Below are 27426 nucleotides of genomic sequence, written 5' to 3'. Positions count from 1 at the left end.
CCCAGACCTTTTATCTGAAGAAAACAGAAGATGATGGCACAAGATGCAAAAAGAACAGGAAGGATGCTAAAACTGAAAATGAGGGATCTCATTACAGATAAGCTGTCTGGACAGTACAGTGTCTACCTACTGGACAGGCAAAATGTATCTTAAGATGAAGCTCGTGAACTAACCAAGGGAAGATAAAAACTTGTCATGATGAAAAATCAGGTGCTATCAATAGCATATAATGGACTGAAAATAAGGGTGAGAAGCAGCATTGATTTTGTGCCTGGCCTGCTTTTATCAAAGCCCATAACCAAACCCCAGTCCAAATCAATACGCAAAAGTGGTTGGGAAACCACAAGATAGCTTTGATCAGGCTGAATCTGTGTGGCTTTGATTTTCAGTTTGAGGTCACTCCAACTGTGTTTCTTGACCTTTTTCAGTTCAGCCTTCTTAGAAAAACACCCAGGAGACCCTTTGTGCCACGATCTCCCCAGGTTTACATTCCCAGAGAGATTTAAATAAAAAAAAAAAGCCAGGGTAAACTTTGAGTAATCATTTATAACTTTGAGTAATCATTTATAACTTTGAGTAATCATTTATAACTTCTTTTACCCCTTTTCTGTTTGTTTAACCACGTTGCCCGAGGACATGCGTGGATGGATGGCTCTTTGCAGTCACTTCCCGACCTTTCCCTCCTGTCCCTGCAGCCCAGCAGTGCTGCTCACGTCACCGGTGGGGCAGCACCACGCAGAAGCGCCGTGAGTCAGACACTCATTTATTTGACCAGGTATTACTCCCATTGCCAAAAGAAATGTTAGTCCTAGGTAACTGTGGGCCTTGTCACCTTCTTTGTGGACACAGCAGGAACCAGATGGCTCATGACATGAAGAAAGGCTACGGCATTTGCAACGAGTCCAGAATGTGATAGCCCTTCTCTCACCGATGAAGTGCTTGGAGATTTTATGATTGGCATATTTGATGGAGATACACAGTAAGGTAAACTTTGCAGGCAATATTTCTGGCAGTTTTTCCAAGATTATGTGTGTTGATCAACGTGTCAATGAAATGTATTGCTTGAGTGCTTTCAAGAGGGACAAGTGTCAGCTCCCAGAATTGGCAGCTTGTAGCCAGACAGCCTGGGATTTGGAAGGGGAGCTACAGTAATCCTTCAGCCAAGGGTTACCTCTCTCCTCCCTACAGCCCACGCAGTTACCCTGCGTACACCAGCCAGCTCCCTGTATTCACTGAACACATCAGTCAGCAATTTCCATGCCAAAACCCAAGATAAGAGGTTGCTTTGCACTCATCACATGGCCAAGGTCATTATAAAGGTTAAAAGACCTGTTTGAAAGACCAAAGACTTTCAGTGACGATTACTCTGGGCCATATCTCAAAGCAGATAACTTCTAGGTTTGGAGAGATCCTTCAGCAGACATTTTTCAGTCAGATCTTTTCTTCTGTTGGCTTGTCCAGTTTGGAAAGGAAAACAATCAGTGCTGAAGAGCATCAACATCAGCCAGACCCTGTACTATATTTTAGAATAACAGCCTCATACAATCAATAGCAGTAAGAGTGAGAGGCCTGACAATGGAGTGTAGTTGTTTAGAAATGTAAACTCTGGGCCCCCTTTTTTCTTTTTCCCTGCTCACCAAAAAGAAGTGAAATCTCTATGGTTTTCTTCCACCATTAATGGTTCCTCTGTGAGGCAAACAGATGCATTTTGCATCTGTGCTTTGGTGAAAAGAAAGGAAAAGTTGTTTTCACATCACCATGGTGCTTTTGGTTGTGTCTGTTGAGTAACTCAGAGCTTCACTGAGAGTTGTTTCTTCTATTGCCTGAAGGGATTTGAACTGCTCAGGAAAATGCCCAGACTCCCATGTATTTTGGGTCAGAAAGGGAACTGGTCCTAATCTTACCTTGTAGAAATAATCATAGCAGCAGGAACTGATACCCTCAAGACTTATTTGCTGTAATCTGCAAGAGGAATTAAATAGACTTACGTCACTCTTTTACTCTCTGGAACAAAAGACCAGGATCCAGGATGGAAACCTTCTGGTGCACTGGTGCACCAAAACAATCACTTCCTGTGAAGTTACTCTTTGCTTTTCTCTAGATCGCTTTTCTGCCTCCATCTGGCGTGCAGAGCAGTGGAAATAGGGGAGGGCAAGGTAAATGGCACTTTTGTTATCTCCTGCACCTACATTGCACCTCCTCCAGGTTGGAAACCAAGGGAGATTGGGAAAGATTAAGTCTTTTTCTCTCCAAATAAAAGGTGAGCACCATTTCTACCATAAGCTATAAAGTAAACATTCACCACTTTAAAAAAAAAGAAAGAAGGCTGAAATACCAAGAGGCAGATCTTCAAGTCCAGCCCTGCAGGGTTGTGGCTTCCCTCCAAGTCCTTCCCAAACCCGTATGCAGCTGCCCTGTGAGGACACCTCGTGGTTTGTGGTTAGGTGCCACCTTAGATTTGGGTGCTAGTTTCTGCCCTCAGGGAAACTGCCCTTCTTTGTTGCACTACCAGCTGTGCAAAATGCTATAACTGTCAGCGTGCCAGATGGGAGGTCAAACATAAAGTCACATTTGGAAGTGGGAACTAAAGGGTCTAAAGAAATCTAACCTATAATTTCCATCAAATGCCCACTCTTCTCCTAATGATTTTTTTTAGTAAGCAGTGCCCATCTCAAACAAAATCCAAAAGGTTGGTTTCCCTGAGCATTCATCAGTTGATTGAAGAAGTGATGGCTTCCCTTTACTTGGCACTCTGGATACTGCACCCAATTTGGGGGCCCCAGTACAACAGCAATGCTGACAAACTGGAGAAAGCTCAGAGAAATCCACCAAGATGGTATATAAGGAGAGGACAAAGGATTGAGGCTTGTTCAGCATGGAGAAGAGGAGGCTTCAGGGAAACCCAAATGTGATCTTCCAAGACCTGCAAGGAGGTCCCTGAGGCTCTTCATACTGGTGCACAGCAGATGTGAGATTATAGACATGAATTGAAAGAGGAGAGTTTCTCACTAGGTGTTAGAGATAAAAAATGACAATGAGTAAATATCAGAGCGGGTTGCCCAGAAAGGCTGTCCCCTGTCCATCCTTGGTTTCAAGACCAAACAGAATAAAGCCCTGAGCAACCTGGTCTGATCTTGCTGTCAGCCTTGCTCTGAATAGGGGTTAGACAAGGGACCTCCTGAGGTAGTCCAACAGAGGTGGTTCTATGGCTACATGGCAAATGGGTCCAGTGATGGATAGTAAGGCCATGAACCTATTATTTTCAAATTCCTGAGGTTTTAAAACACATCTTTGAGAAATGGGCAATTAGGCCAGAGAGAATCAAAACCAGACCAGGACATGGGCTCTTCACTGATAGAAACTTGAAAATTAATTTAATTACTTCAACATCTGTCTATTGGGCACTAAAGGAGAAAACGTTATTTTTGCCTTCTTTTCCCCTTGCTCTATGTGTTTAACTCTCCTATCCTACTTGAAGCTATCTCAGCATTTATTTTGTCCTTCTGGAAGAACAACCCTTGGTATTCTTCCTGCAAAACACATTCCCTTCCTTCAAGGGTTTGCAAGAGGCACCAATCTCCTCAGCACCAACAATGTGTTTGTGTGTGTCTACAGACATTTTTTCCTCTCCTGGAGCTGTGCCTGTCATGTGTTTGTGACAAAGACTGACCTCTATACCAAAGGTCCTACTTCTAGCAGCAGACTCTCATTTTCCTGAGATGGTAGTAGCAATGGGTGCCATGTTCTGCAGTAAAGTCCTGTCTCTGTAAAACAGCTGATAGCAACTCACAACTGTTTGTTGCTGGCTGGCCAGAGTATGATACAATCAGGATGAAGACCAGTGAAAGACTCACTGTTGTCCTGCTGAGCATGAAGAAAAAATTGGGATGACCTACAGAAAAGAAAACCTGTTTGCATTTTATACTGGAGAGAGGTGACACACTACTCATTTCTGGTGCATTTGTCATGTAGGCCTCCTAGTGAAAAGTCCATCTGTCCCAATTCTTCACACTGCTTTCTTTAGCACGAGAGAGACTAATCATTCAGGATCACACGTTGTCTCTGCTCCCTGCACAAAACCTCTGTGACTGCAAAGCCTTCACAAGCATTTTTCTCATGGGTATAACGTTGCATGATGAAGTTAGCTGCAGTGTGAGGCTTCTTACTGGTTTCACAAAGGACAGATGGGTCCAAGGCAGATCCCAGGTGTCTAATGAACCTCAGACTGAGACAATTAGAAGTGCAGTCTGTGATTATCCAAGGTATCAAGGCATCATGGTGTTCATAATCTAATCTTCTGAAGATAAGAACCAGAACAGTCCACCCACACATCCACAGCTGATCTGCTGTACATGCCAAGAGCATGATTGCTAGTTGAGGAGGTGGCCCAGCAAAGTGACAAACCTGAAACTCAGCCTTTGCAGGAGAGGTCATTTTCTCTCTGTACAACCTCAAGGTCTTTCTGCTCCTGTTGTTTCTTCCTTGAAGTTCTACAGTTGCATATTTATTTGGAAAAAAACAAAGATTTCTTCTTTCTGTGAAGACCTGTGAGCATGACTTGGACTTTCCCAAAAGCATCACTAAGTATAATAAAAGATGTTGTCCTTCCCTACAGATTTAGCTTGTGCCCATAGATAATGCCTGTACACCCAGATATTGTTTACTTTGATTCTTATGCATGTTTGTAACACATAAATAATTTAACTGAGTGCTTCTACAGGAATATCCAGAAATGACTTCCTCATCAAGGTGACCTGATGGCCTTATGAGAAGAAAGGCTTGGAAAAGGCAAAAGCAGGATGTGACAGGGACTAACCTCCTTCCAGTATCATAACACAGACTAAGGGCAAGCAGCATGTGCCTTCTCTGCTCAGCAAAGACAACCTCCAGCAGATACCTAGAGAAGGCAAAAGGACAAGGATCTTGTCTGCACCTTGAGCCTCACCACCTTCCCACACTACCCTAGGTTTTTTTTCACTTTCTCTCACCATGAGTGTGATAGCAGGACAGGTCTGCACCACATTCAGTCCAGAGACAAAGTGGCAATACACTCACATGTGTGTATCACCACTGCAGAGAGGAGAAAACTCATATAAAACTGAAAAGAGCATGCCAGGAAACCGTCCTGGGAGGAGAGGAAAAGGCAACCCCAGCAAGTGACACTTGGTGCCAAATTTTCTATTTTCCCAAGCAGAGAATTTGAACATGAACAAAATGTGTTGACTTCCACCACTATTTGCAGGTGAATAGGTGTTCCTCATTCATTACAAGATGCTACAGACTAGGAAACAGGATAAATGTTGCGTGCTGCAGTTGTGGTGAACGTGTTCATTCAGACAACCACAACCCAGCTCCATCAAACAGGACTCAAGATACTGATCTTGCTTGGATACTGCCAAAAGTAATTCTCTATACAGGTACACTCATATGCATATCTACATATCTACTCAAATGCTTACACAATCTCAGCAGTGTTGCTGGTAGGCAGCCCCAGGAGCCAGAGTGGAAGAAATGAGCAGGTACTTAATTGTTCACCAACCACTGTACCCAAAACTCTCTGAGTGCTGACAGCTAAGCCTGAGCAGCCCTGGAGACTTTCGTTGTCTGCCCCACACCTCCTCCGGGGGCGGCCAGCTCCATTTACAGGTTGGCCACTGCAGTTCACAGCTTGCATTTTAAGCACAAACCTGCCTTAATTGGCCAAGCAGGCAACAGGAGTGGGAAGCTCCACAGAAGCAGAAAACAGATTGAAAGAGTAGGGATAAGATCCCAAAGTGGCAAAGCTTAGTCCACCAGACTGTGTCCTAGACATAGCCCAACAATGGCAAGACACAGCTGCTGAGCATCACCCTCCTTGGACAACTCACCCATCTCAGGGTTGTTAACAAACACATGAAGCAGGCTAGGAAGAGCATCTTGTATTTTGACATCTTATGAACAACTTATATGTTTAATATGCTCTATTTATATATTATTTTGTATTTTATTAAGGTGTGCTCTGCTCTGTCAGGTGGGACAAGTTAGGGTAGGGCTTTGCCAATGACCTCAGTTTCTCTCCCTGGCTCTCAGCAGGCACATTGGCAGGGTAAGGGCAGGAGCAGTGAAACACTCTCAGATACCATTCACCCCTTCCATCCCATGTGTATTGCACCACCTACCTCCATTTAACCCTCACCTTTTCTGCCCAGTGCAATGCTGGTCCTCAGATCATAGAATCATTTTGGTTGTAAAACGTCTTTAAGACCATTGAGTCCAACCACTAACCACACACTGTGACCACTAAACCACGTCTCTCAGCACATCATCTATGGTGGACACGTGTACCTGAGAGACAATGCAATAGGTTTCCTTCCTTTGCCCCACCATGGGAAGAGGGGATATAAAGAAGAAAAGAAGGGATGGCATTTTGCAAACTTACTGTTGTAGGTGGAAAGACAGCCCAGGTGGATGTCAGAGGGCTCTGCACTACAGAAGGACAATGTTCTCTTCATGACACAACAGGGACCTGCAGGAGTGCTTGGAGGGTATCCACACACACTGAGCTGGACAAAGATGGAGAAACAGAAATAGAAACAAACATGCTATGATCACACATTTCAGCAAGCAGTTGGCCACTGACAAGCAAGATGACAAAGCTTTGTTTTATTTTTGTACTAGAAAGCTCATGCAAAAGCTGAGAAATATTGCTAGAGAGTTCTTTCCCCTTCAGGGAACTTGTGAAAATATGGCAGAATGAAATCTTAATTTGGTGTAGGGAATACACAAATCTCAGATGGATTCTGCACAGACTTCAGATATGGGATTTAAATCAGAATAAATACAGGATGCATATGCAACAGAAGCTTTCCTAGAGAAATTCAGGCCCTTAAACAGCAGCACTTGGCCCCTGCCCCAACCAGGGCCAGGGATTCACGTTAAAACCAGTCCAAGCCCACAAGGAGACCAAGAATGGTACTGACGAGGGGCTGCCAGGGGTTTGGTTATGGGGAGTGGGTTTGTAGCAGCTGAGACCAAAAACTTCCTCAGACTTTAGTTACCAGACTAAGCACTAAAGAATTAATTTCCCCACATCCAGTTTCACAGTGATGCAGCTAGATAAGAGTATGGCTGACATAGAGCAAGTAGTAATTATTTCTCTTTGTGTAAAGTGCAAGTGATTTGCCTGGCCCTAGGCAAAAAACCCAACCTCATCTCCTCTGGCTTTGCAGAGAAAAATGGGAATGGCTGGTAACCCTCCAACTAATTCCTCCCCATCCTCCAGGTATGTCCATTCAGAGACATCCAGAAGCCCAAAACTCACAGAGGTGGTCTCTGGCCAGTCTCCAAGTGGATGATCTCCTTCTTCTCCCCACAGGAAGGTAGTTTCAAGGGAGGCTTTTGTTTCTCATGGGAAGCAGATGTTTATCGTGGAGCAAGGTACTCAGCTCTGCAGGCATCTAAAGCAGCAGCACCACCAGTCCACACTAAAAAGATGTTTCCAAACAGTGTTTGGGTTTCTTGCAATACCATATTTCACAACGAGAAGCATTTAGTCTTTACGTTTTCACCTTAAAAGCCCATGAAAGTATCATAGCCGCCCTCACCTGTACTTAACTTCTCTGATTAGGAGAATTTGATAGGTCAGGATTACTTGTTTTGTGCTTTGCTTGTTGATTAAGAGCTGGCTGAGCTGCCTTTCTTTGCTTGCCTCTCACATCTGTGTCACCTGGTGCACAGCCACCTTGTCTTGTCCAAAGTGCTCAGAAAGAAACTCTGACCATGCCCCTAATAGCATCCCCTGGCCATCACTTCCAACTCATTTTGCAAATGTCAGCTTGAAGAAGCTGAGGGGCAAAGTAAAGTTATCTGGCTGCTGTTGGCCACAATGTCTCCAGCAGGGACATCTGTGGAACGTGCTCCCTGAATTATAACTTGATCTCAAGTGCTGGTCCTGCTTGGGAATGGAAGGCAGGGTCCTTGGCATGGGTAATGTCAAATGTCTAATACAATGTTGTCTGGAGTTTATTTTCCTTGCCAAGGACATGCCACCTTTCATGTAGACATGTCCTCTGTTCGACGGAGACAGGTGTGCACCCCAGTGAGGACAAGAGATAGCCAATACCTTCCCTCTCCTGTCCAAAAGCTTCCTTGACCCTCACCCTTGTAACTGCAAATTGGAAGATTTGCCTGTTTTGGTTATGTATTTAAATTCTCCAGGTTCACAGGTCGAGGGGAAAAAAAAAAAAAATCCTCCCAGTGTGACTCCCTCTCTACTAGCTCCATCTGGAGGCTTTAAAAAAACTTGCATTGTAAAATTTCTTTTTATTTATTTATCTATTTATTTAGGATCTCAGGTTGTCTTGGCATTGAAAGTCACTAGTGCCAAAAAGCACTGAGGTAGTAGAAGCCATGTCTGCAGAAAGCCATCTCTGCTGCCATCCAACACACTGAGCAGAGCCAAAAGCACTATTTGCCATTCAGCTCAAGGATCCATGTAAACAATACTTCACTTGACAGTATCCTGGGATAAACACCAGCATCACAGATTATTCTTAGAGTCCCATACTGGTGGATGTCCTCTTCCAAAGGAGGAGTTACATAGGACAGTCCTGGTATGCACACTTGACAGCCCAAGGTGAAGAAAGCTTCTCCAAAACTTCTTTCTCCACAAGTCTAGTAATATCTAAGTGTGAAGGGGATGTGCCAGAGGAGCATGTTCCCTCTCTGCCTCCACTGCTCAGACAGTCAATCCAAGAAACTGCAAACCACTTATCCAACAGACATCCTGGATAAAACTACCTTGGCACTGGCAATGTCATTTGCAGGCTTAAAATACATCATGATTTTTGGCCAGCGATGATCTGGCGAGAGTGGTACAAAGAGAGAATTAAGAAAGGCCCTCCTGATAGAGATAACAATTTTTAATTAGACAATCCAAAAGCTGGATGTGACTGCCCAGCCAGAGCAGCCCCAGAGTGATGCTTAGTGTACCAAGGCTGCTCTGAAGTCAGATGTTGTCCCGCCTAATGTCCATATAACATGAAGGCATGACACTACCAAACCTATTTTTAACTCCTCTAACTGATAACAAGGCCACACTGGAAGCTCTTGTTAAAACGAACTGCTGCTCTCGAACTCTGAGTCTGCAAACAGCTGGGCAAGGACATGTCTGTTAGTTTTAACTATTTTAGGAAACAATCTGCTCTTTTTCAGTCATGAAACGCGTGAAAGGCCTGATGGCAAAATATGGATGCAGCAAAATCCGGATGCAGCAAAATCCCATCTTGAAATCACCCAAATCTTCCTTATCTTTCCCTATAATGTCTCAACTACAGCGTGTAAGCAGGAATGACAACCCTCTCCCTGGCTCCCCTGACCCTTGTTCCAATGCTAACTGCAAGCTGATCCCTGCTGACCTCCTGCCCCTCCTTGTGGGGCTTGGGCTTTTGTCTGGACAGTGAAGCTGGTTGCTGCTTGGGTCATGCTGGAACCACCGCTTCTTTGTAGAGCTGCTATGTGGTTATCAGCCCAAAGAGTTGCTCTCTTCCTGGGACCCTCACCTTACACAGGAATCCCTGGAACAAACACAAATCTGTGAGATGAGCACCTTCCAACTGATAAAGGAGAAACTTTGTAGACTCTCACCTTTTGTTTCCTACTGAGCTGCCTTCCCTGGGTTTTAGCCCCAGCAGTCCTCCGTATTTTCACTTGTCTAATGTGTGCTGCCCCTCTCCATCCTCAATCTGGCTGGGAGTTGGGCCTTGCTAATACACATCCCTATGTCCCTGTGGGATATGTGTATAACGTAGCCATGCCTATCATGCCTTATGTTTACTTCAGAGTCAATCTCCTTTTCAATATCAGAAGGAAAAGTTAACATTGCCTTTTAGGAAGTTTGGTGGTTTTTTTTAAACTTAGAAAACAGGGATCCTTCAGGAGATTAATTCTCTCCTACAAACTTTTTCCTGAGCAATAAACATTCTTCCCCATCTCTTCATTTTTTAGAGTCTGAGTTTAGCTTCAGGGAGCTTTTCTAGGAAGAACCTGGCTTCAAGAAAGAGTTGTTTTCTTTCTTCTCTCCCAGACATGGAGGTCTGAGTGGGAATTAGCACCACATGCCCATGGTGCTGAAGAAGTAGCACATGCTCTGTTTAAAATCCAGCTGAACAGCAAGCTTACCTCCGAGGCTTGCGCTCAAGCCCACTGGTGTAAGCAGCTCACACTGTGCTCTCCTCGGTCTGACATCCTCACAGAGAACAAGCACATCTGTTGTCAGCTCAGCGTGCAGAAGAGATTTAGCTAATAATACTTACTACTCTTTCCTTCAAGCAAAAAGCCCAAATGTTGTCTGTCTTCCCCTCCTAGGCGTGTGCAAGCACAAACGTATGGGCACAGCTTCCTATTGCCATGTTTCCAACCAAGAGAAACTCCACTATCTGCAGGAGACCTTGCTGGGCTTGCTATACAAGGCACTATTTACTGTAGCACTAAAATCTTGCAGCTTGCTGGTTTTCTTGACAAAACAGCCGCTTCTCTTGCTGTATTTGGTTTCTTATAAAACCAGTTTTCATCCAGACTATTAAGTCTCTGTCAGTGGGCTTTCAGCAGGGATTCAAACTGCTCTTGAAATAACTCCCATGCTGGTTTATTAGTGGCTTCCTAAATCTTTTGGCTGAAGCTTTGGAAGGATCTTGTTCCCATTGGCTTCAGAAATAACCATATAACATTTCTTTTTTGCTTTTTTTTCCATTAGGGTCACATGAGCCCAGGTGTATTGGTCTCATTTTAAAATGACTCAAGCTGCCTGTGTTTGGTGAGAAACATTTGTGAATGGGAAAGCAAAACTGAATATCTAAATATAATCCATGAAAATTTCATGACAGAGGGCTACACTGGATGTCTGGAAAGCACAAATCTGTGGCTTTACATGTAAATGCTGATTCAGTTTAAATAATAGAGCTCAAAGTCTAGCAAATGAAAATGTGTATTTTCTCAGCCTCTGACTTAGCATGTATTTTGCCTTTACATGTGTATGTGTGCACTGCTGCTGCTACTGCATACTCCAATGCTAAAGAATGCACAGCTCAGCCCAGTGAAGTCAACCTGAGCTGCTGGGCTGGAATTATCCACTCAGTTGTCTTAGCTACTGTACTGTACTTCTGGTAACAAATGAAAGTTCACCTTCATCCTTCATATTATTAGTTACCCGTGACAACAAAATCTTGCATGGTTGATCTGTGCAGCTTAATGACAGCCATGAAGGTCTTGGCTTGTTAGGACAGTCAGGTGGCTCCTTTGAACTCCACAGGTTTTCCATGACAGTCTGATGAGGGGAACATACACATGTGTGTGGACAGATGCACACAATGTACATGTTGCGCTAGGAAGGCAGTAGCAGTATGGATAAAGAGAAGGAGCAGGTACCACAGGAGCAGGAGCCTCAATTTATGGCTTCCAGGCACAGAGAAGTCCTGAGTGGCCACAGATTATTTCATGCAGTGTATTTCACTAAGAGTCAACAAATGCTCAGAGCCTCAACTATGAGTTGGCTTGAGTTGAGCTTTTAATGCATTTAAGTAATTAATCACTCCCAGGTGTATGATGATGATGTTTTTTTGAGAGAAAGTAGGAAAAGCTCTCTCTACAAACCCTTTGTATCATTTAGCTGCAAAGCCTTTGATGATTGTGGTTTGCAGACTTGAAGAAAGGAAGGATCTATGCAATTACATATTTAGTAATAAATTACTATGTGCAATTAATGATTCTGCAAAACTAAACCAACAGGGTTACTTCTGGCTAAGCTGAAGACTGTATCTCTACTACTTTCTCTGTTTACCCATAGTTACAATATTTTATTTTAAGCAGCTGACTGCTCAGCCTGTTCTGATCCAAGAGCACGTCATGCTCCTCTGCAAAGCTGCCACCTAAATAGTAGTTAAAAAGTTTTTTAAAACTTTCTATTTGAACACAAGACATCTTCATTTTCAGTTGTAAATACATTTATCTAAGTTACTCTTTTATTGCAACTGAGCTGTAGTTATCCTCTAGGATTTGCTATTTGGAATTCAAAATGTACCTATAAATGTAAAAAGTTCCCAAACCACAGGAAATGAGGAAGAAAAAAAACCCTTTTAATAAACTGACTTGCTTCTGCAGGGGAGTTGGACTAGATGATCTCTAAAGGTCCCTCCCAACCCTACCATTCTATGATTCTATTACATCCTTCCCGTTTTGCAAATCTGGGCCTTGGAAAGCATGCTGCCTATTTTACCCACCAGAGGTGGTCTCCTGCCTTCCCTTCTGCAAAGTTTGATTCAAATCCTATTGATTTGATGCCTTACAAATATGCTCAGAGTGCGAAGCTCCATGGTGAGCATCAGCATAATGTTGACTTAGAATCATCTTGGAGAGTTAGGGTTTCCAGCCTCACCTGCAGTCACTGTCAAAAACAGCAGGAATAGCCGCAGGAGAATGAGACTGCAAGATAAACTTGAAAATGGGTTTTTTTTTTTGTTCATTTGGGGAAAAGATTTATTCCTTCTCTCTCTGGAAAGAATTCTTGCTAGGAATGGAAAGCTGTCAAGAAGGCATGAAGAGATGAGCTTAGCAGCCTGCCTTCACTAGCATGAAGGGAGCTGTGTTCTCCAGGTGCTCAGTGACAAAGCATGTCAGTTATGCCCAACAGTTTCCAGTCTTCCCCAGGAGCCTTTCTGCCAATGAAGACTCAGACAGAGGCCTTAATGTTCTCAGCTGCTCCATCTAGAAACATTCCAATCTGACAATTCAAACCATAATTTCCCCCAGGATTCATTTGTCAAAGTATGCTCATGCAGGAGCTGCTGTTTGAAGCCCTAACTTCTGCTCTCTTGGGCATTTGATCAGTGAGTAAAAAGTGGGTGTGAAATTGTTTCCTGCACAGGAAGTTTGCATGTACTGAAAGTATCCTCATTGCTAACTGAAGAATAACTTTTGATAGATTTGTAGAATTGTTTGAAAGATGCAGTTGGGGCAAACATATTCAGTGGCTTTCAATCACATCAGTCAGAAGTCATTCAGTGCTAACTCCTGCTCAACACAGACCTGATCTCTATTTGGTTGCTCAGGGTCAAGTCCAAGGATAGAGATTCCACAACTTCTTTGGTTCTTTCAGTATTGATCAACCTTAGATTTGATAAATAGGATTCTGATGTTCCAACCTGTATCCATTGTCTCTTGGCCTTCCACTACGTGCCATTGAGCCTGGCTCAGCCTTCTCTGCATCCTCCCATGAGGTAGTCATTCACAAGAAGATCTCCTCTGAGCATTTCCTTCTCCAGGATGAAGAACCCCAGGTCTCTCAGCCTCATCTAGTATTTCATGTCCTCCAGTCCATTTGACACAAAATTAATAGGTCAATCATAGAAGACAAAAATTTCAATGAAGAGCAAAGTACTTGCTAAATTTGGAGTAGCAATGTCCAAGTTTCCTCTTATATAAGAGGAGGAAAAGTGGATGGCTACTCTCTTTGCCTTCATATGCTTATTTTCATATGCCACCTACCAAGAGAAAAGCACCCTGCAAAAACAGTGCAGACTGTAAAAAGTAACACAAGACACTGCAAAAGACAGCTAGCCACAGCAGAAGAGAATCTCCCAGAAATATAAAAAACTGGATAAAGTACAACAGAGGACACGACAGTTCAGAAACATGAGTACAAACATCCATAACTTGCTAGTAAATAGCAAGGGAGTAGTTAAGTATGCAGTCAATGAGCAGATCAGAGATTTCCCATTGAATTGCTTCACAGAAGTCTGGAAGAAATTCAATCAGTGCTTAAAACTCACCAGAGGAATCAAATGTAGATTCAAGTGTTAACCTGAGGAATTAAATATATCATGAGAGTCTGTCAAGGACGGAGGTAAATTATATAGTCGTTCTGACACTTTGAGGGTTATAAGCATCACTTTACACAAATGAGTTGTCTTCTGGAGAAGGCTGCTTTAAAGCAAACATCCAACAAACCCTGAGGAGCCCAATATTCCACACTTTTTTTTAAACCTTTTTCCCTACATTGATATTTCTGCAGGTACAAAACATACTACACACTAGCAGGATTTAACATACCTTAGTTATGGTATTCAAGCACATAGGTGTACTGTTTCATTAGCCTGTAGCCTTTCTGAACTGAGTAATGGTGGGCACTGTAGCTGTCTCCTATAACATTCCCTGTAAAACACACCATTTTAAAATAAGCTGTAGCATGGTAATTACCGGAATGAATTCCTTTGGTCCCCAAGTTCATGCTGAAATAGATTTTACTGACTTTGAACGGAACTCCAGAAGGCAGTCATCATGTTGTCAGCTTCCCTTAATTCCCTAATTTCTACAGAAGCTCCCAAACTGTCATGAAAGGCAGACATATAAAATTTCCTTATCACTTCTCCACAGCTAAACTGCAAGGGATTTAGAAGAAAAAACAGTGAAAAGATATGATGTATACACACTTCTTGTCTATTCCTAAGACTGCAAGAATGGGTAAGTTCTTTCAACAGCTGCTTCACAGACATTCAAGGCATTCATTTACTCTGCCTTGTCTCCAGCTAGTCTGTGCTGCAGAAGACATTCCTCTTTTCTGAAATGCTTAACTGTTTAAGTATGGTAAGTCTTTGCTGCATTACTATTACTATACTTAACAGCTACAGTAATGTTTAGAGTGTTTATTTTAAGGATAACTTAATGATGTACGCTGATTTATTTTATATACTAGTTGACAAATCCTCAAAAAACACCATTCTTTTTCCTTAGAATTCAGTTCAAGCTTTGTTTTGGTCAAAAGAGTTCTTGAATCTTCATTTAAGGACAACAAATGAAAAAAGGGAAACAAGAGGACTCTAGATACAACAGGCTCAATTTACTTTAGTACAATATAGGAACACACTGGAACAGGACAGAACTTAGCCACTGACATTGCATAGGAGAAAAAGCCCATTATCTTGACAGTTTGTGCTCTGCAAATAGGGCAGGAAGTTTTTAAGGTGCTTAGAATCAAACACAACAGCTGGTACACCTAAGAAATTCCCAGAACAAACGTAGTGTAAATCCCTTTAGTCTACATAAGGTGGGTTACTACAGTAGGAAGATAAACAGGAACCTAGGAGAAAAGTTACAGCAACATTCACCCTGTGTGTTTGCAAAGGAATAACTACAGTACAATATATCTGAAACAGCTTCCTTAAGTGTTTGTAGGCTGCACTAGGAAAATTCTCAAGCAAGTATGTTAACCTCACTTCATCTTAACCTGAGTACCAATCTTAACCAAATGAGTCCTTGTCTCCTGTGACAAAAGGTTTTGAAGCTACAACCAAATTAGTACTGAGCTACACCACCAACACTGCTTTTGAACTGTAGTGCTGAAATACAAATCTGCCTTTAGGCTTCTGTGTCTGATGTTGACATAAACCAATTTTGCCTGGGAATGACAAGTAAGTGCCAGTCATCAAATAAAGCTTCTTAAAAGTAGTTTCTCTCAGTTTCTTAAAATAGGCCTGCAGGGGGGTTTTATGTTATACTATCAAATGCTGCTAGTTATAGAACTGAAACATGCAAATGAAGTGCAACAGACTACTCTCAGCCACTCTGTGATTAAGCATCTTTTAATATTTCTATTGACAAACATTGTAAAGCATAACCCGAGTGAACAGTGTGTACTTGGAGTCTGTTCAGCAATAGACTTGAGTCACTGAACTACAGGTTCGGGAACTACTGGCATTCTAATTTCCTTCTCAGTTGAGTCATAAAATGCTAAAGTGATCACAAACTAGGATGTGTTTCAACAGTGCCAAATCCTAATCAAAACTCAGATTGTGCGTTAGTAGCCAAGGCAAACAATTATTCTGTATCGTACACAGGAAGCAACTAGTATTGAACAGATAAAATTTGGTCAACAAACTAGTTTCATTTCTTTAACAATCTTTTTGCTAATAACTCAATAGGCACCACAGTACCAGTAAGCATATGAACTTTAAAATACGCAATTGCCACAGACAGTTGACTTGAATACAGTAATTGTGTTTGGTAGCAGATTTAGAGACGACTTTTACATTCTTCCACTCTTAAGTGATTTTCTATTTCTTCATCACCTAGTCACGCACTGGAGAGGAATTCCACAGCAGTCTCCTTCTCTTCAGCTAACTCCTTAGCAGTCAGATCCATCTTCTCACGAGAAAAATCATTAATAGGAAGACCCTCAACAAACTTCCAGGTCTTGTCCTGTTTGAAAAGAAACAAATAAAAAAAATCCTCCATGTAAGAACACGCTTCATCCAGTCTGCATGAAGGAAACTTTGCAGCATAAGAAACACAGTTTATGGCCTTAAACACACCAGGCACAATTTAATTTTGTTTTGAGGTAAAGAATACAAACAGCACCAGCTAGTCATCTAAGTACTGATAGAAAACAGAGTCTTATCAGAAAACTACTACAAAACGGTGAACAAATGGCCATCTTTGTGAAAGGCTGATAAAATTGTCTCAGCAACTGCAGTCTCATACTAGAAGCACAGCTGTTAACTAGATCATAAGACAGTTCAACTAGGTCTTGCAGAAGATACTTAAACTTAAGTACAGTCTAGTCACCTTGATCACAACAGGGAATGAATATAGCAAGTCTTCAGGAACACCGTAAGAGTTGCCATCAGAAATTACTCCCATGGAAACAAACTCCCCCTGAAAACAGAAGAAAAAGGGATAAATAATTTTTTTACTGCTAAGAGCAAGCAAAATTTTAATTTCCAATACATTGCATCTCCTACAACACTCTTTATTCCAGAAAAAGAGAGATTCTTCTCCCCTCAATACATGTGCACACAAGGTCAAAGACATTGGGACGTAATCAAAGCATCAGGCAAACATGCACTTAGTCAAGAGCAGTATCTTACCGCTGGAGTGCCAAACCAGATGTCCCTCACATGATCACAGATAGCTTTGGCAGCTGACATGGCACTGGACAGCTTCCTAGCCTTAATAACGGCTGCTCCACGTTGCTGAACAGTCTGCAATTAAGGAAGAACCTCAAGTTGTAAAGCATCAAAATCTTGGCTTGGTCTAAACATTGTTAGTAAATGCCACATGGAAAGATCACCTTACAAACACTATTTAATTTCATCAGTCAAGACAGAGTTCTGTCACTAAATGGACATAGCAATCCAAAAATACAATCTAGAAGGGCATTGCTGACACAAGAACAGAACAGAACACTTCAGAGGCTTGCTCATTTCTGAGTACCTGCTTTACAGCTGGCAGCCCACTGACTTCTTTCATACCCATCTGATGTTTCAAGCTTTTACAACCAAGAGACTTCATGTACATCAACAGTAACAGATGTCTCAGTGCAACATCAACTGCTTGTTGGTCTCAATCCTCCAGTATTTAATGCATAAAACGAGTTTAACTCCTAAAGACAACAGAACCTACCTCCCTATACTCAAATTTGCTTTCTAAAATTTTGTACTTAAGGATTGCATTTCTTGGAATTACAATAGTTTCTTAAACCTTGTATTATTTTTCTTTTAATATGTTTCGGTAAGGCTGTATTCCAACCAGACCCCAGTCTAGAAGGCAGGAATTACGAAATCCTCTCTTAGGCAAAGCATTCTAGCATGGATCAGCATTACCATGTACCTAGAAGGTGGAACGAGTATTCCCTTGGCCATATGACATACAGCACGATCAAGGACAAGGAGGGGTTTCTGATAATTCTCTGGCTCATGAACTTTGGTAGCCAGCATACAATCATTTATTCTGTAGCAACAATCATTAACTGAAATACACTCTATCAAAAAACAAGACAGGACAGAACACAGCTGTAAGACACCATGTACCCTCAGCCCCAAATTAAAGGTGCCTCAGTTAAGACATAGTACCTGGCTGCCACCATGCCACTGACATTGTAACGCCAAGTAAAGTTATCAAGGGCTTCCGTAATCCTTGTTTCACTTTGTACTACATTTAAGTAGCCTGGTCAATTAATACCATTATATTGTTTTACTACTTTTCCATTATTATTATTACTATCCTACATTAAAACATTTGCAGGCTTTTCCTAGATTTTTCAGATTACTCTTCAGAAATGCTACTGACTAGGCCACAAACTTAGATTTGGAAAGTGTGTGTGTGTATGCATGCATGCATGTGAAGGGGGAGGGCTGCTGGGCTTTTTTTGGTAGGTGAGGGACAGCAAACAAAAGATCACCACACTTCTAGAAAGCTGCCCAAAAAAAGAGTGAACCATCAAAGGTGCCTGTGTGCCTGAAGAGCTGCATCTAAGCTATGATCAAAATGATTTTCACTGAATCATTTTAGCAGTCCAAACAGCTTTTCCTAGTACTATAAGTTTCATGCCTTAAACTTGTCATAAGCAAATAATTGCTAGAGATGAGCGATCTGAAGATAACTGGTGCTAGCAAGACAGGAAGAGCTACTTCACTCAGTCATTTACAAAGTTTACAATTTCATTCAAGGTTACGAGAAAGCAGAAGCACAGAATGACCGTTTAAAAACATCCCAAGATCTTACCAGGATAAAGTCTCCCTTCAGCCAGCTGTCATCTTTTATAGCTTCATAAACTCCAACTTCCTTTCCTTTCACATTTACCTTCGCATGGTTAACATCAGGATATTGAGTGGAGGAGTGGTTGCCCCAGATGATGACATTCTTCACATCATTAGATGTCACACCAAGTTTCAGAGCAATCTAATCAGAAATTAAAGATATCTATTGTATTAACTTAATCTTCTCATTCCACAGACTTTGAAAGCACTTGCTCTGTTTGCATTTAGCAGAGACAACCAAAAACATTCTACTTTGACTGGGGCTTTTTTTACCTGAGATTTAGCTCTGTTGTGATCCAAACGAGTTAAGCAGCTGAAGTTTTCCTTTGGTATTGAGGGAGCCGATTTTGATGCAATCAGGCAGTTAGTATTTGCTGGATTCCCAACTACCACAACCTAAGAAGGAAAAAAAAAAAGAGGATGGGAAATGTGGATAGATGAAGAAGCTATTTCTGCAAAACAGCTCCCTCAAGTGAGGCTTTGCCTTCAAAGAAACTATTGAAAATATAAGTTTTCCAAGCCTCTTCATTGTCTTCAGCAAGACTTTTACATGTGCATTGTTCATAGTCTCCAAATCTTTATAACTGCACAGAAAAATATTTTCTAGCAAGGTGTCTTCAACATTCACATGTGAAGGAGAACAAGACTTCTAGCGAGATCTACACTCTAACTCACAGTCTGGCTTCAAAGCCCGTGATACCAGATACAGGGAAAGCAAGATATATAAACACTAGTCGGTCCACAGTGAATGCACTATCACCTTTTAAACACTTTCTAGACTGCCTGCCACTGCTTTGTATAATTGCTTTATAATTAAGAAAGTCAGAATAGTTACTTATCTATATGTTCATAGGCAGTTAGACGTAAAATAGTGCCTGAATTTAGATAAATTTATTGCTATGGAAACTGATTTTCATTCATCTTTCATCTACTAATGTGCCTCAAAATGATTAACGTCAAGCTCCATATACTCTCAATCACACAAGCTAATCTGCAAACCTCTCTTTGTATTTCCCCTTTTGAAAGGGAGTTCAGTAAAATTTTCATTACTCTGAAATAGTTATATTGATAGTTTTTATTCCAACTTATAGAGAAGCAAACAAGTCTTTAGAAGCAGTAGGAAGTTCATCAGCAGAGGAAGTAGACATTAAAAAGGCAGTTACAAAGCACAGTTGGAGTCTGGGTCTGAGATTAAGAGCAGTAGGAGAGCAGCCACATGATCCCATTAACTGTACTGAAGGAATCTGAGAGAGAACAATTAAAAGCTTCCAATGCTCCAAAGACCAAGATGCAAACAATCTAAATAAAGCCAATTTTTTTGTGCAACTGTAATTCCATACTGATACTGAAGTTAAGGGTCATTATGTTATAGTCACAGATGGATATGAAGTAGGCAGCTGCATGTAGATAATTTAGTTCTCCCAGGGAAGAGAGATGAGTAGAAAGCTGCTTTCTATTTTTTAGAGGTTTGGGTTTTTTTAAAGAATTGCTGATAAGCAGTTCAGAGTATGTGTGGACTACAGCAATACTATGTAAGACCTTTTCACCAAGCAACTTCAGGACTAAATCATCTACCTATTTAACACACTATATCTCATCTATCTTGACTGTGATATATTTTCCAGGGCTTAAGGAAAGGAATGCCTGCACTGAATAGGCTCCTATTTGCACAGTATCACTCTACAACGTATTTAGATCTCTACATAACTCAGAGAGGTAACTTCTTAAATTCAGTTTCTATATTCACCTTGACAGTCTTTTTAGCATACTTGTCCAAAGCTGTACCCTGAGACTTGAAAATTTTCACATTTGCTTTGAGTAAATCCTTCCTCTCCATGCCCTCTCTCCTTGGCATGGAGCCAACCAGAATCGCTACGTCAAGGTCTTTGAATGCAACTTCCTCCTTGTCTGTTGAAATGACCTCTAAAAAAAGGGAAATGGGAACAAAAAGAGATAAATACTCATGGCAGTGTTAACAGGAATATTCTTTGGTTCATAAGCAGTATAGAATCTGATCTGACAACACCACCACCTTCCTCTTCCAAAAATGCAAGTATGGAAGTTTGGCCCTAAACCCACAGATTAGAAACTGTTTACAGAGAAATATTTATATGCAAATACGTATCTAAAGATTTAGAAATAAACTCTGAAAAAAAGGAGAAATCTGTCAGAAGATACCTTTCACGTGTCTCAACACACATCGATGTATATATGTGTATTATGTATATGCTGTTCTTCACTTTTACAGAACATCCTTAGTGCAAGCATCAACACAAATGAAGTTTTCCTCTCCCTTTAACAGTTCAAACTGGAGAAGGTTTGACTTGTACAAGAGCTGGTAGCTACATATTTTTAAGTAATGTAATAATTACAGTAGCATCTACTGTCTCTCTGCTTCTCTAGTTACCAGACCTTATCTACACAATCTGACAAGTGATTTTTCAACTTGTGTCTTTATTCAGAAGATATTTCTAAAGACTATATATTTTTTTTAACTTAGTAAAGGCATGAAGATTCTTTGCTGTTTTACCTCTAGGCCAGAACACAATGCAGGTTACAATGTGCTTAAATGCAGAAGTATCTGACAGTTTATCTCACATGCTGACAACCCAGGATTAGATGATATAAACCAAAACATGGGTATCTGCATAGTCTCTCTTTTTTTTGTTGTTACACACAAAAATCTCATTTGATTACATTCTTCCTAGCTTACAGCCTAAGTTAAATTATTTCTTCACAAAATATAAAACCAAGAAAGGATCATTTGATATTTTCTTCTGCTTAACTTCCTGGCAGCTACAGAGGCTCAGAAGTGCATTAGTTGTACTAGAACATCTTGTAGGTATAAGAAAAATTTATTTTGGCCACCTCTCAGCAGTGGTAGAGCACAGTCCTGCAGCTCCATCACTACACCTTCCAATACGGTCATCATGGGGGTGATATCCAGCAGCACAAGAATAAGAGGCTGTAAAGAAAGAAATGGTTAAGTGCAAGTTGCATGTATCTGTTTGGAAAAATGTGTATGTCTTGGTATCTGATAGAAACTGCTATCTTGTGCAAGACTTAAAATCCATTAATAGAAAACTGAAAAAATTCAGCATGACCAATAACTGAAAGCTGCATAACAGAGCAGGGCACCACTTTCACAATAAATCCCTTGCACATTGGTAAATAATTCTCGGTGTCTACAAGAAAACATGCCTCAGGGATTGCAATTCTGCCATTAGCTTATTCCTTACTGTGCAGTAGAGACAATTGGTAATTCTGTGTAAGAGTTACCTGCTCTTTGCCAAAGACATCTCCTTTAGCGATGCTGTAGAGCAGTGAGTAAGCGATCTGCCCAGCAGCTCCAGTCACCAGGACTCTGATAGGTTCACCCTGCAAGAAAATTATGGAGACTTTATGCAATGCCAGCTCACACCATCTGAGAGCAGTAAAAAACAACAGTTACTACAGAAATTAGGTTACCATTATTTAACCTGGATCAAAACAAGTGCCTAAATGTGGATCGGGGCCAGCTCCTGGGATCACAGTTCTGTTCTAGCAGAACAACCAGAAATTTCTCCACTTGCTTTTAAGGAAATAGACAACACTTGCAAAAATATCTCTAAGAACTGCTCTTGGAAAAGCTTCCAAAACCTCAGGAATGAGAACCTATTTGAAAAAAAATTTCATTCTTTTTAACAATGCTGCCTTTTTAGCATAAGCTGTTACAACATGTACCCACTCATACATCAAACTTAGTACAGAAGTTTTAAAACTGCCACACTTCAATTTTCAGACTCCTTCAATTTTAAGGGCTATTCCCATCAAGCATTTTCAATGCTCACTTGCAACCAAAGACTTAAGGAATGCCAGAAACCAAGGAATCTAATGGACTTAAAACTACTGCCTCACTGTTATGTAACAGCTTAACAAACCCACAGACAAAAGCTGTATTATGGATAAATACAGACTAATATCTATAACATAACTATCCATTATCAAACTGACCCAAAACTCCAAAAGACTGGGAAAAGTTTGCTGACATGTTGTTCTATCGCAAATGGGGGGGGAAGGGAAATGGCTTACCCTATAAAGTCCATTTCGTTAAAGCAGAACCAGGACTTGGGCAAGTCCAGAGGTTAATTAATATTGAAAAAGGAAAACATGCCAAAGGACATTCATAAACCAGTATTTTCTAAGCATGGTTTTTGTGTCTCCTTTCTTCCCTAGAGGCAACAGGGCTGCAGTAGATTGTGACAGGACACAAACAAGCAGACTTTGACCAACCTGCTGGAATCCTATGTCCAGTTTTTCAAATAATTAAATGATTATCCTTTTAATTATAGAAAAAAAGATCTTCCACATTCAACTGTATCTGAAGTGATTTAATTGCTTACCAGATTGCCTTATGACAAGTGTAGCCTGCAGTACAATGACAGGCATTTCACTTAGTGATTGTAACCAAAACTGAGTCCTATTTTGGGACGTTGAGTTTTAAAGGAATGCTGAAAAACTAAAGAGAGTCCAGGGTCCCAGCTCAAATGGTTGGGGGTCCAGGTGAGGCTGAGGGAGCTGTGCATAGCGTGGAAAGGTAGAAGACAAGGGATGACCTAACATCAGCCTACCATTACCTTGAGGAAGGTTGCAAAAATAATGCTGCTAAACACCTCTGAGTAGTGGCAGAAGGAAGAACAAGGGGCAAGGTCTACAAATTAAGAGAAAAGTCTTGATAAGGGCGATACTGCTGCACTGGATCAGAGTACCCAGAGAGTCTGAACAACCTTTATCCTTGGTGGTTTTCAAGACCCAGATGAAAAAACACGTATCACCTGATTTTGCAGTGGCAAAACCCTTGCTATCAGGCTGGACTGGACAAGCTCCAGACTCAGATCAAGAAAGAGGTCAGACTGGATGACCTCTAGAGATCCTTTCCAAACAACACTCCTGTCACTGATATTTATAGGAAAATCACTATGGGATTTGAGTGTATTCTCTCTGCAGAGGCAACCTAGTCAAGCAGCAATGCTGCATCAAGCTAGCAGTAGATAACTATAAAAATCAGGCCACCTACCCTATTTTAGCACATACCACATAAAATGAGAGCGTAAGCAATGAAGTTAAACGCCTGAACTCACAGATTTAGACCTCCACATGATTTTGCCTTCATTAGGGGAATGACTCTTTAGATACTTGGTTTGTCCGAATGACGATGAGCAGCACAGATTAAGATTTTAAAGTCAACTTAGCAGCATGTTTTGAAGGAGACTCAACATTCTATAAATGCTATAAAAATATAAATGGAACAATGAACACTCTCTTAAGGTAGCTAATCATATTAGTTTACAAGATAAGTACTGGAAAATAACTGTGTTGTAAGACCTTGGCCTGTTAAAATCCCCCATCAGCGGCATATAAAAAGAGCATGCTAAGCTCAGTACTCCAGAACTCACAGTAGAATACATTTTCTTTGAACATTACATGGTATCTGAAAGATATTGTGAATTTATTTACGAATTTCCAGTGAATACAATGAAGATTTTTAGGAAGTTAGGCCTTTTCTCCTTTGCAATCTGTGAGACAATCTACAGCAGCGTTACAAAAAGGGGAAAGGCAATGAGAGTTTTTTCCACCACATGCACTTCTATGCTAACCTGATTTAAACACAAAACCTGTCAATCTCTCCACTAGTGTGAACAGTATTTAGTATAACAACAGGAGAGCGGAGGAGTGGAAGATATAAATGTAAAAGGTAGGACTTTTTTTAGCCTTGCTAAAAAAATACACCCTTCAGTCATGACTCGGCTCCAACCCTCTCAAAAAAAAATTGTTTGCCTACTATCATCCTTCCTGTTCTCTCCTTATTTTGGACTGAAGGAGGGAAATAAAAACAAAAGCTAAAATAAGGTGAGAAGTATTGCCTACTTGTTTGCTCTCTCCAAGCCTTCAGTACACCAGATTCACATACAATCTTTCTTCAGCCTTTCCTACCCCTGCACCAATTGTGAGTAATTAGCGTCAAAGACATTTTCATCCTTTCTCTTGATTACAGAAGCTGAGTTAACAAGCAAAAAATGCTGGGCTTCTTACAAATGATAGTCATCTGTCCCCAGTAGCCACATCACAAGTAAGTATTGGTATTGTTGAGTATGAGGCTACTCTTGGAGACTGAGTTTAGAGAAATGTACAGCTCCTTAATGAGAACTGTAGGTTACACACATTCATGTTCAGGCACTTGAATCCATAACTTGGCTCCCAGGTTTCAATAAGAATACATTCACACTGTGCTATCTATAGAGGTGACCTTTTCCTCACTCTCAGGTATACAAGAACTGCAGGATAAATGATACCAAATCTAACTGAATTAAATAGCTTCAAAGCCTTTCCTACTTCACATACATGAGAAGCACAGTTAAAAAGTTTTAAGAAACAGTAGTAAAGATAACGAAGCCCAAAGCAATACAAAAAACCCAAACATTGCATCCCCTGACACTCTTCTGCCTCTAATTCATCAAACACACAATATTTCCACCCCTGCACCTAAACTATCACAGGCAGAAGTAAAGCTTCCAATATTACATGAATAAAGCAGGACGTTAATACCTTCCCCATACACACCTGTTGGCTTAAGAACACAGCACCTAAATTACCTTTGATTATTGCTGTTATTAGCAGAGTTAAAACATTAGAGCATACATGTGAACTGCGAAACTGATTCAGATTACAAAGATAATTAAAGAGTAATATTCAATATCTTACAAGCTATTAAACGTATGAATGAGAAACTCAATGTCAAGTATATACAAGTGACAGACTTTGCATTACTAATTACAGCTACAAAAGACCTCTATAAACATTACTGCTGATCAACTTAACATTATTCCTGAATATTAAAGGCAAACTCACCTTAGCTATCTCATCTTAATGGACAAAAATGCTCTAAGCATTAAATTGAACTGTATCTCCTCATAAGTCTAGAGCCTGCCTAACAAACTTTTCCTTTGCTCTCCCCTCTTTAAAGCAGAGCTGCAGTGAGAGTAAATGTGTCTGGAAAGGGGTAGAAAGGATCAGGAAGATAGTTGTGCACTTCAGCAACCCCAGCAGCACTGTAGTTCATAGACTGAATTCCAAAGCAATTCTTTCCTTCAGAAGTGACCTTGAAACAGGTGTCCTTAAAAACTTGTTCCATTTCATTTAGCTAATAGCAGTTGCATTAACAGACACGACTTTGTTTCATAAGTTTAAAAACTTTGCCCAACACCAAATGCATAACTACAATAGGGAAATAAAAGATAAAAAACAGAGACAGTCTAAAAAGTTGCATGAAAAAAAAGCTGTTCTTCTGGAGACCAGCAAATTCATGGCAGCTAATACTTTAAAAGCTCAAACACAAACCAAAACTTGCTGCTTTGTTGTTCCTCCTGAGAATGGTATCAGAATAGGTAAGGTTTACAGATTTCAGTCTTTTTATTAGCATACAACTGATATAATGTGCCACACTGCAGAACAAGGAAGCATCCTTTCTATGGCAAAGTACTGAAAAATCCGTTTGAATAATAGGGCATTAAAGCTAATTTTTTCATGATTATAGAGGAATGTAAAGTCTCTGCCCAAGTCTATGTGTTTGCACATATATATGCCACTGAAATGCAAAGCATTTGTGCAACCTGAGGGTAAAACCAGGACTCCATGACAATTTGGAGAATCTACACAAATACAGCAAGCAGAGGAAAATATTTCACAGGCATTTTCCCTTGAGCTAACAGAGAAACGCCCAAAGAATCTTTAATGTCTCATGAAAACTGGGAGCCAGCAACCCCATATTCTGGAAGGTAGTGTCGCCTATCACGGGCGCAGCCAGCTGCCGGCTTTAGAAAAAGGCGCGATAAAACCGCTGAAGAGTCAAGCACTAGGCCTGGGTGACCCGATCGGAGCCCAAGCTGACCTCCCTCCCCTCATGCCAGGTGAGAAGGGGCAGATACGATGTCAGGCCGGCACTGTAGTGGCCGACACCGACCCTTCAGCCCCCAGGCTGGAACAAGGTCAGCCCGGCACGGGGGCTGAGGCGAGTCCTGGGCTGGGCCCGTTTACCTCCTGGGTGTCAACAACACCTTCAAGTCACCCCTCAGGGCCGTGCGGTGATGGCGATGGCAGCCTCGCAGCAGGGGCTCCCCGGCGAGAGAGGAAGAGAGCCGCCGCCATTTCGCAGCCGCCTGACGGAAGCCCCCTACCCCAAGCGCCTCAGCGAGGGAAAAGGGCCCGCTGTAACCCCACCCCAGTCGCCGTCTAAAGGAAGGGGCAGCGGGTAGGGGAGCGTCCCCCAGCTCAGGGAGCGGTACCGACCATGACTGATGCTGAAAGATGCGAGAGGTCCGACAGCCTCGAGGTCACCTCTAAAGCGCAACTGAAGCCGCGGCAGCGCTGCGCTAAGGTACCGCGTAGGGGCGGGGCGCGCCCGCCTCGCGCGGCCGCCTGGGCACTGTAGTCGCGGTTCCCGCCTCCTCACGCAGCCTGAGGTGTTAGAGAACTACAACTTCCAGTGTGCCTCGGGGCAGGCGCGCCTCGCCCCCAGACGCGATTGGCGTCGTGGCAGCGGTTACCCGCCCCCTCCCCTTGCCCCATTCATTGAAGAGCAGAGCCGCGGGCCGGGAGCAGTTCGGCTGACAGCCGCTAGAGGGCAGCAAAGGGATAGCGCCAAGCCGCATGCGCGCTCGGGCGGTGCCTTTATGCGCATGCGCCAGGCAAAGGGCGGGCTTTGAGTCCTTTATCCTCGCCTTCGGCCGGGGAGGCGCATGCGTGTGGGCAGCGCCTGCGGTGCGGGACGCCGGGCGCCGTGAGCGAGTAAGTGAGTGCTGCTGCGCGTGCGCAGGCGGCGCTG

The 27426-nt window shown here is 41.9% G+C and overlaps 1 protein-coding gene across 1 annotated transcript; it reads right to left on the bottom strand.

The window, feature by feature from the left end:
• Positions 1-15593: 15593 nt before the first annotated feature.
• On the bottom strand, positions 15594-26980 carry MDH1 (malate dehydrogenase 1). The gene is made up of 9 exons (XM_061990441.1): positions 26892-26980; positions 21846-21944; positions 21435-21531; positions 20314-20489; positions 18840-18962; positions 18532-18708; positions 16896-17009; positions 16594-16683; positions 15594-16227 (listed from the first exon to the last, which is right to left on the bottom strand). Exons 1-9 carry the CDS (start codon positions 26892-26894, stop codon positions 16102-16104), a joined length of 1005 nt encoding a protein of 334 aa, XP_061846425.1. The 5' UTR covers positions 26895-26980; the 3' UTR covers positions 15594-16101.
• Between the last annotated feature and the right edge of the window lie 446 nt (positions 26981-27426).

This window comes from Colius striatus, chromosome 2, assembly GCF_028858725.1.
Source record: "Colius striatus isolate bColStr4 chromosome 2, bColStr4.1.hap1, whole genome shotgun sequence".
NCBI classification, from domain to species: Eukaryota; Metazoa; Chordata; class Aves; order Coliiformes; family Coliidae; genus Colius; species Colius striatus.
This window is presented reverse-complemented; position numbering and strand designations above follow the sequence as displayed.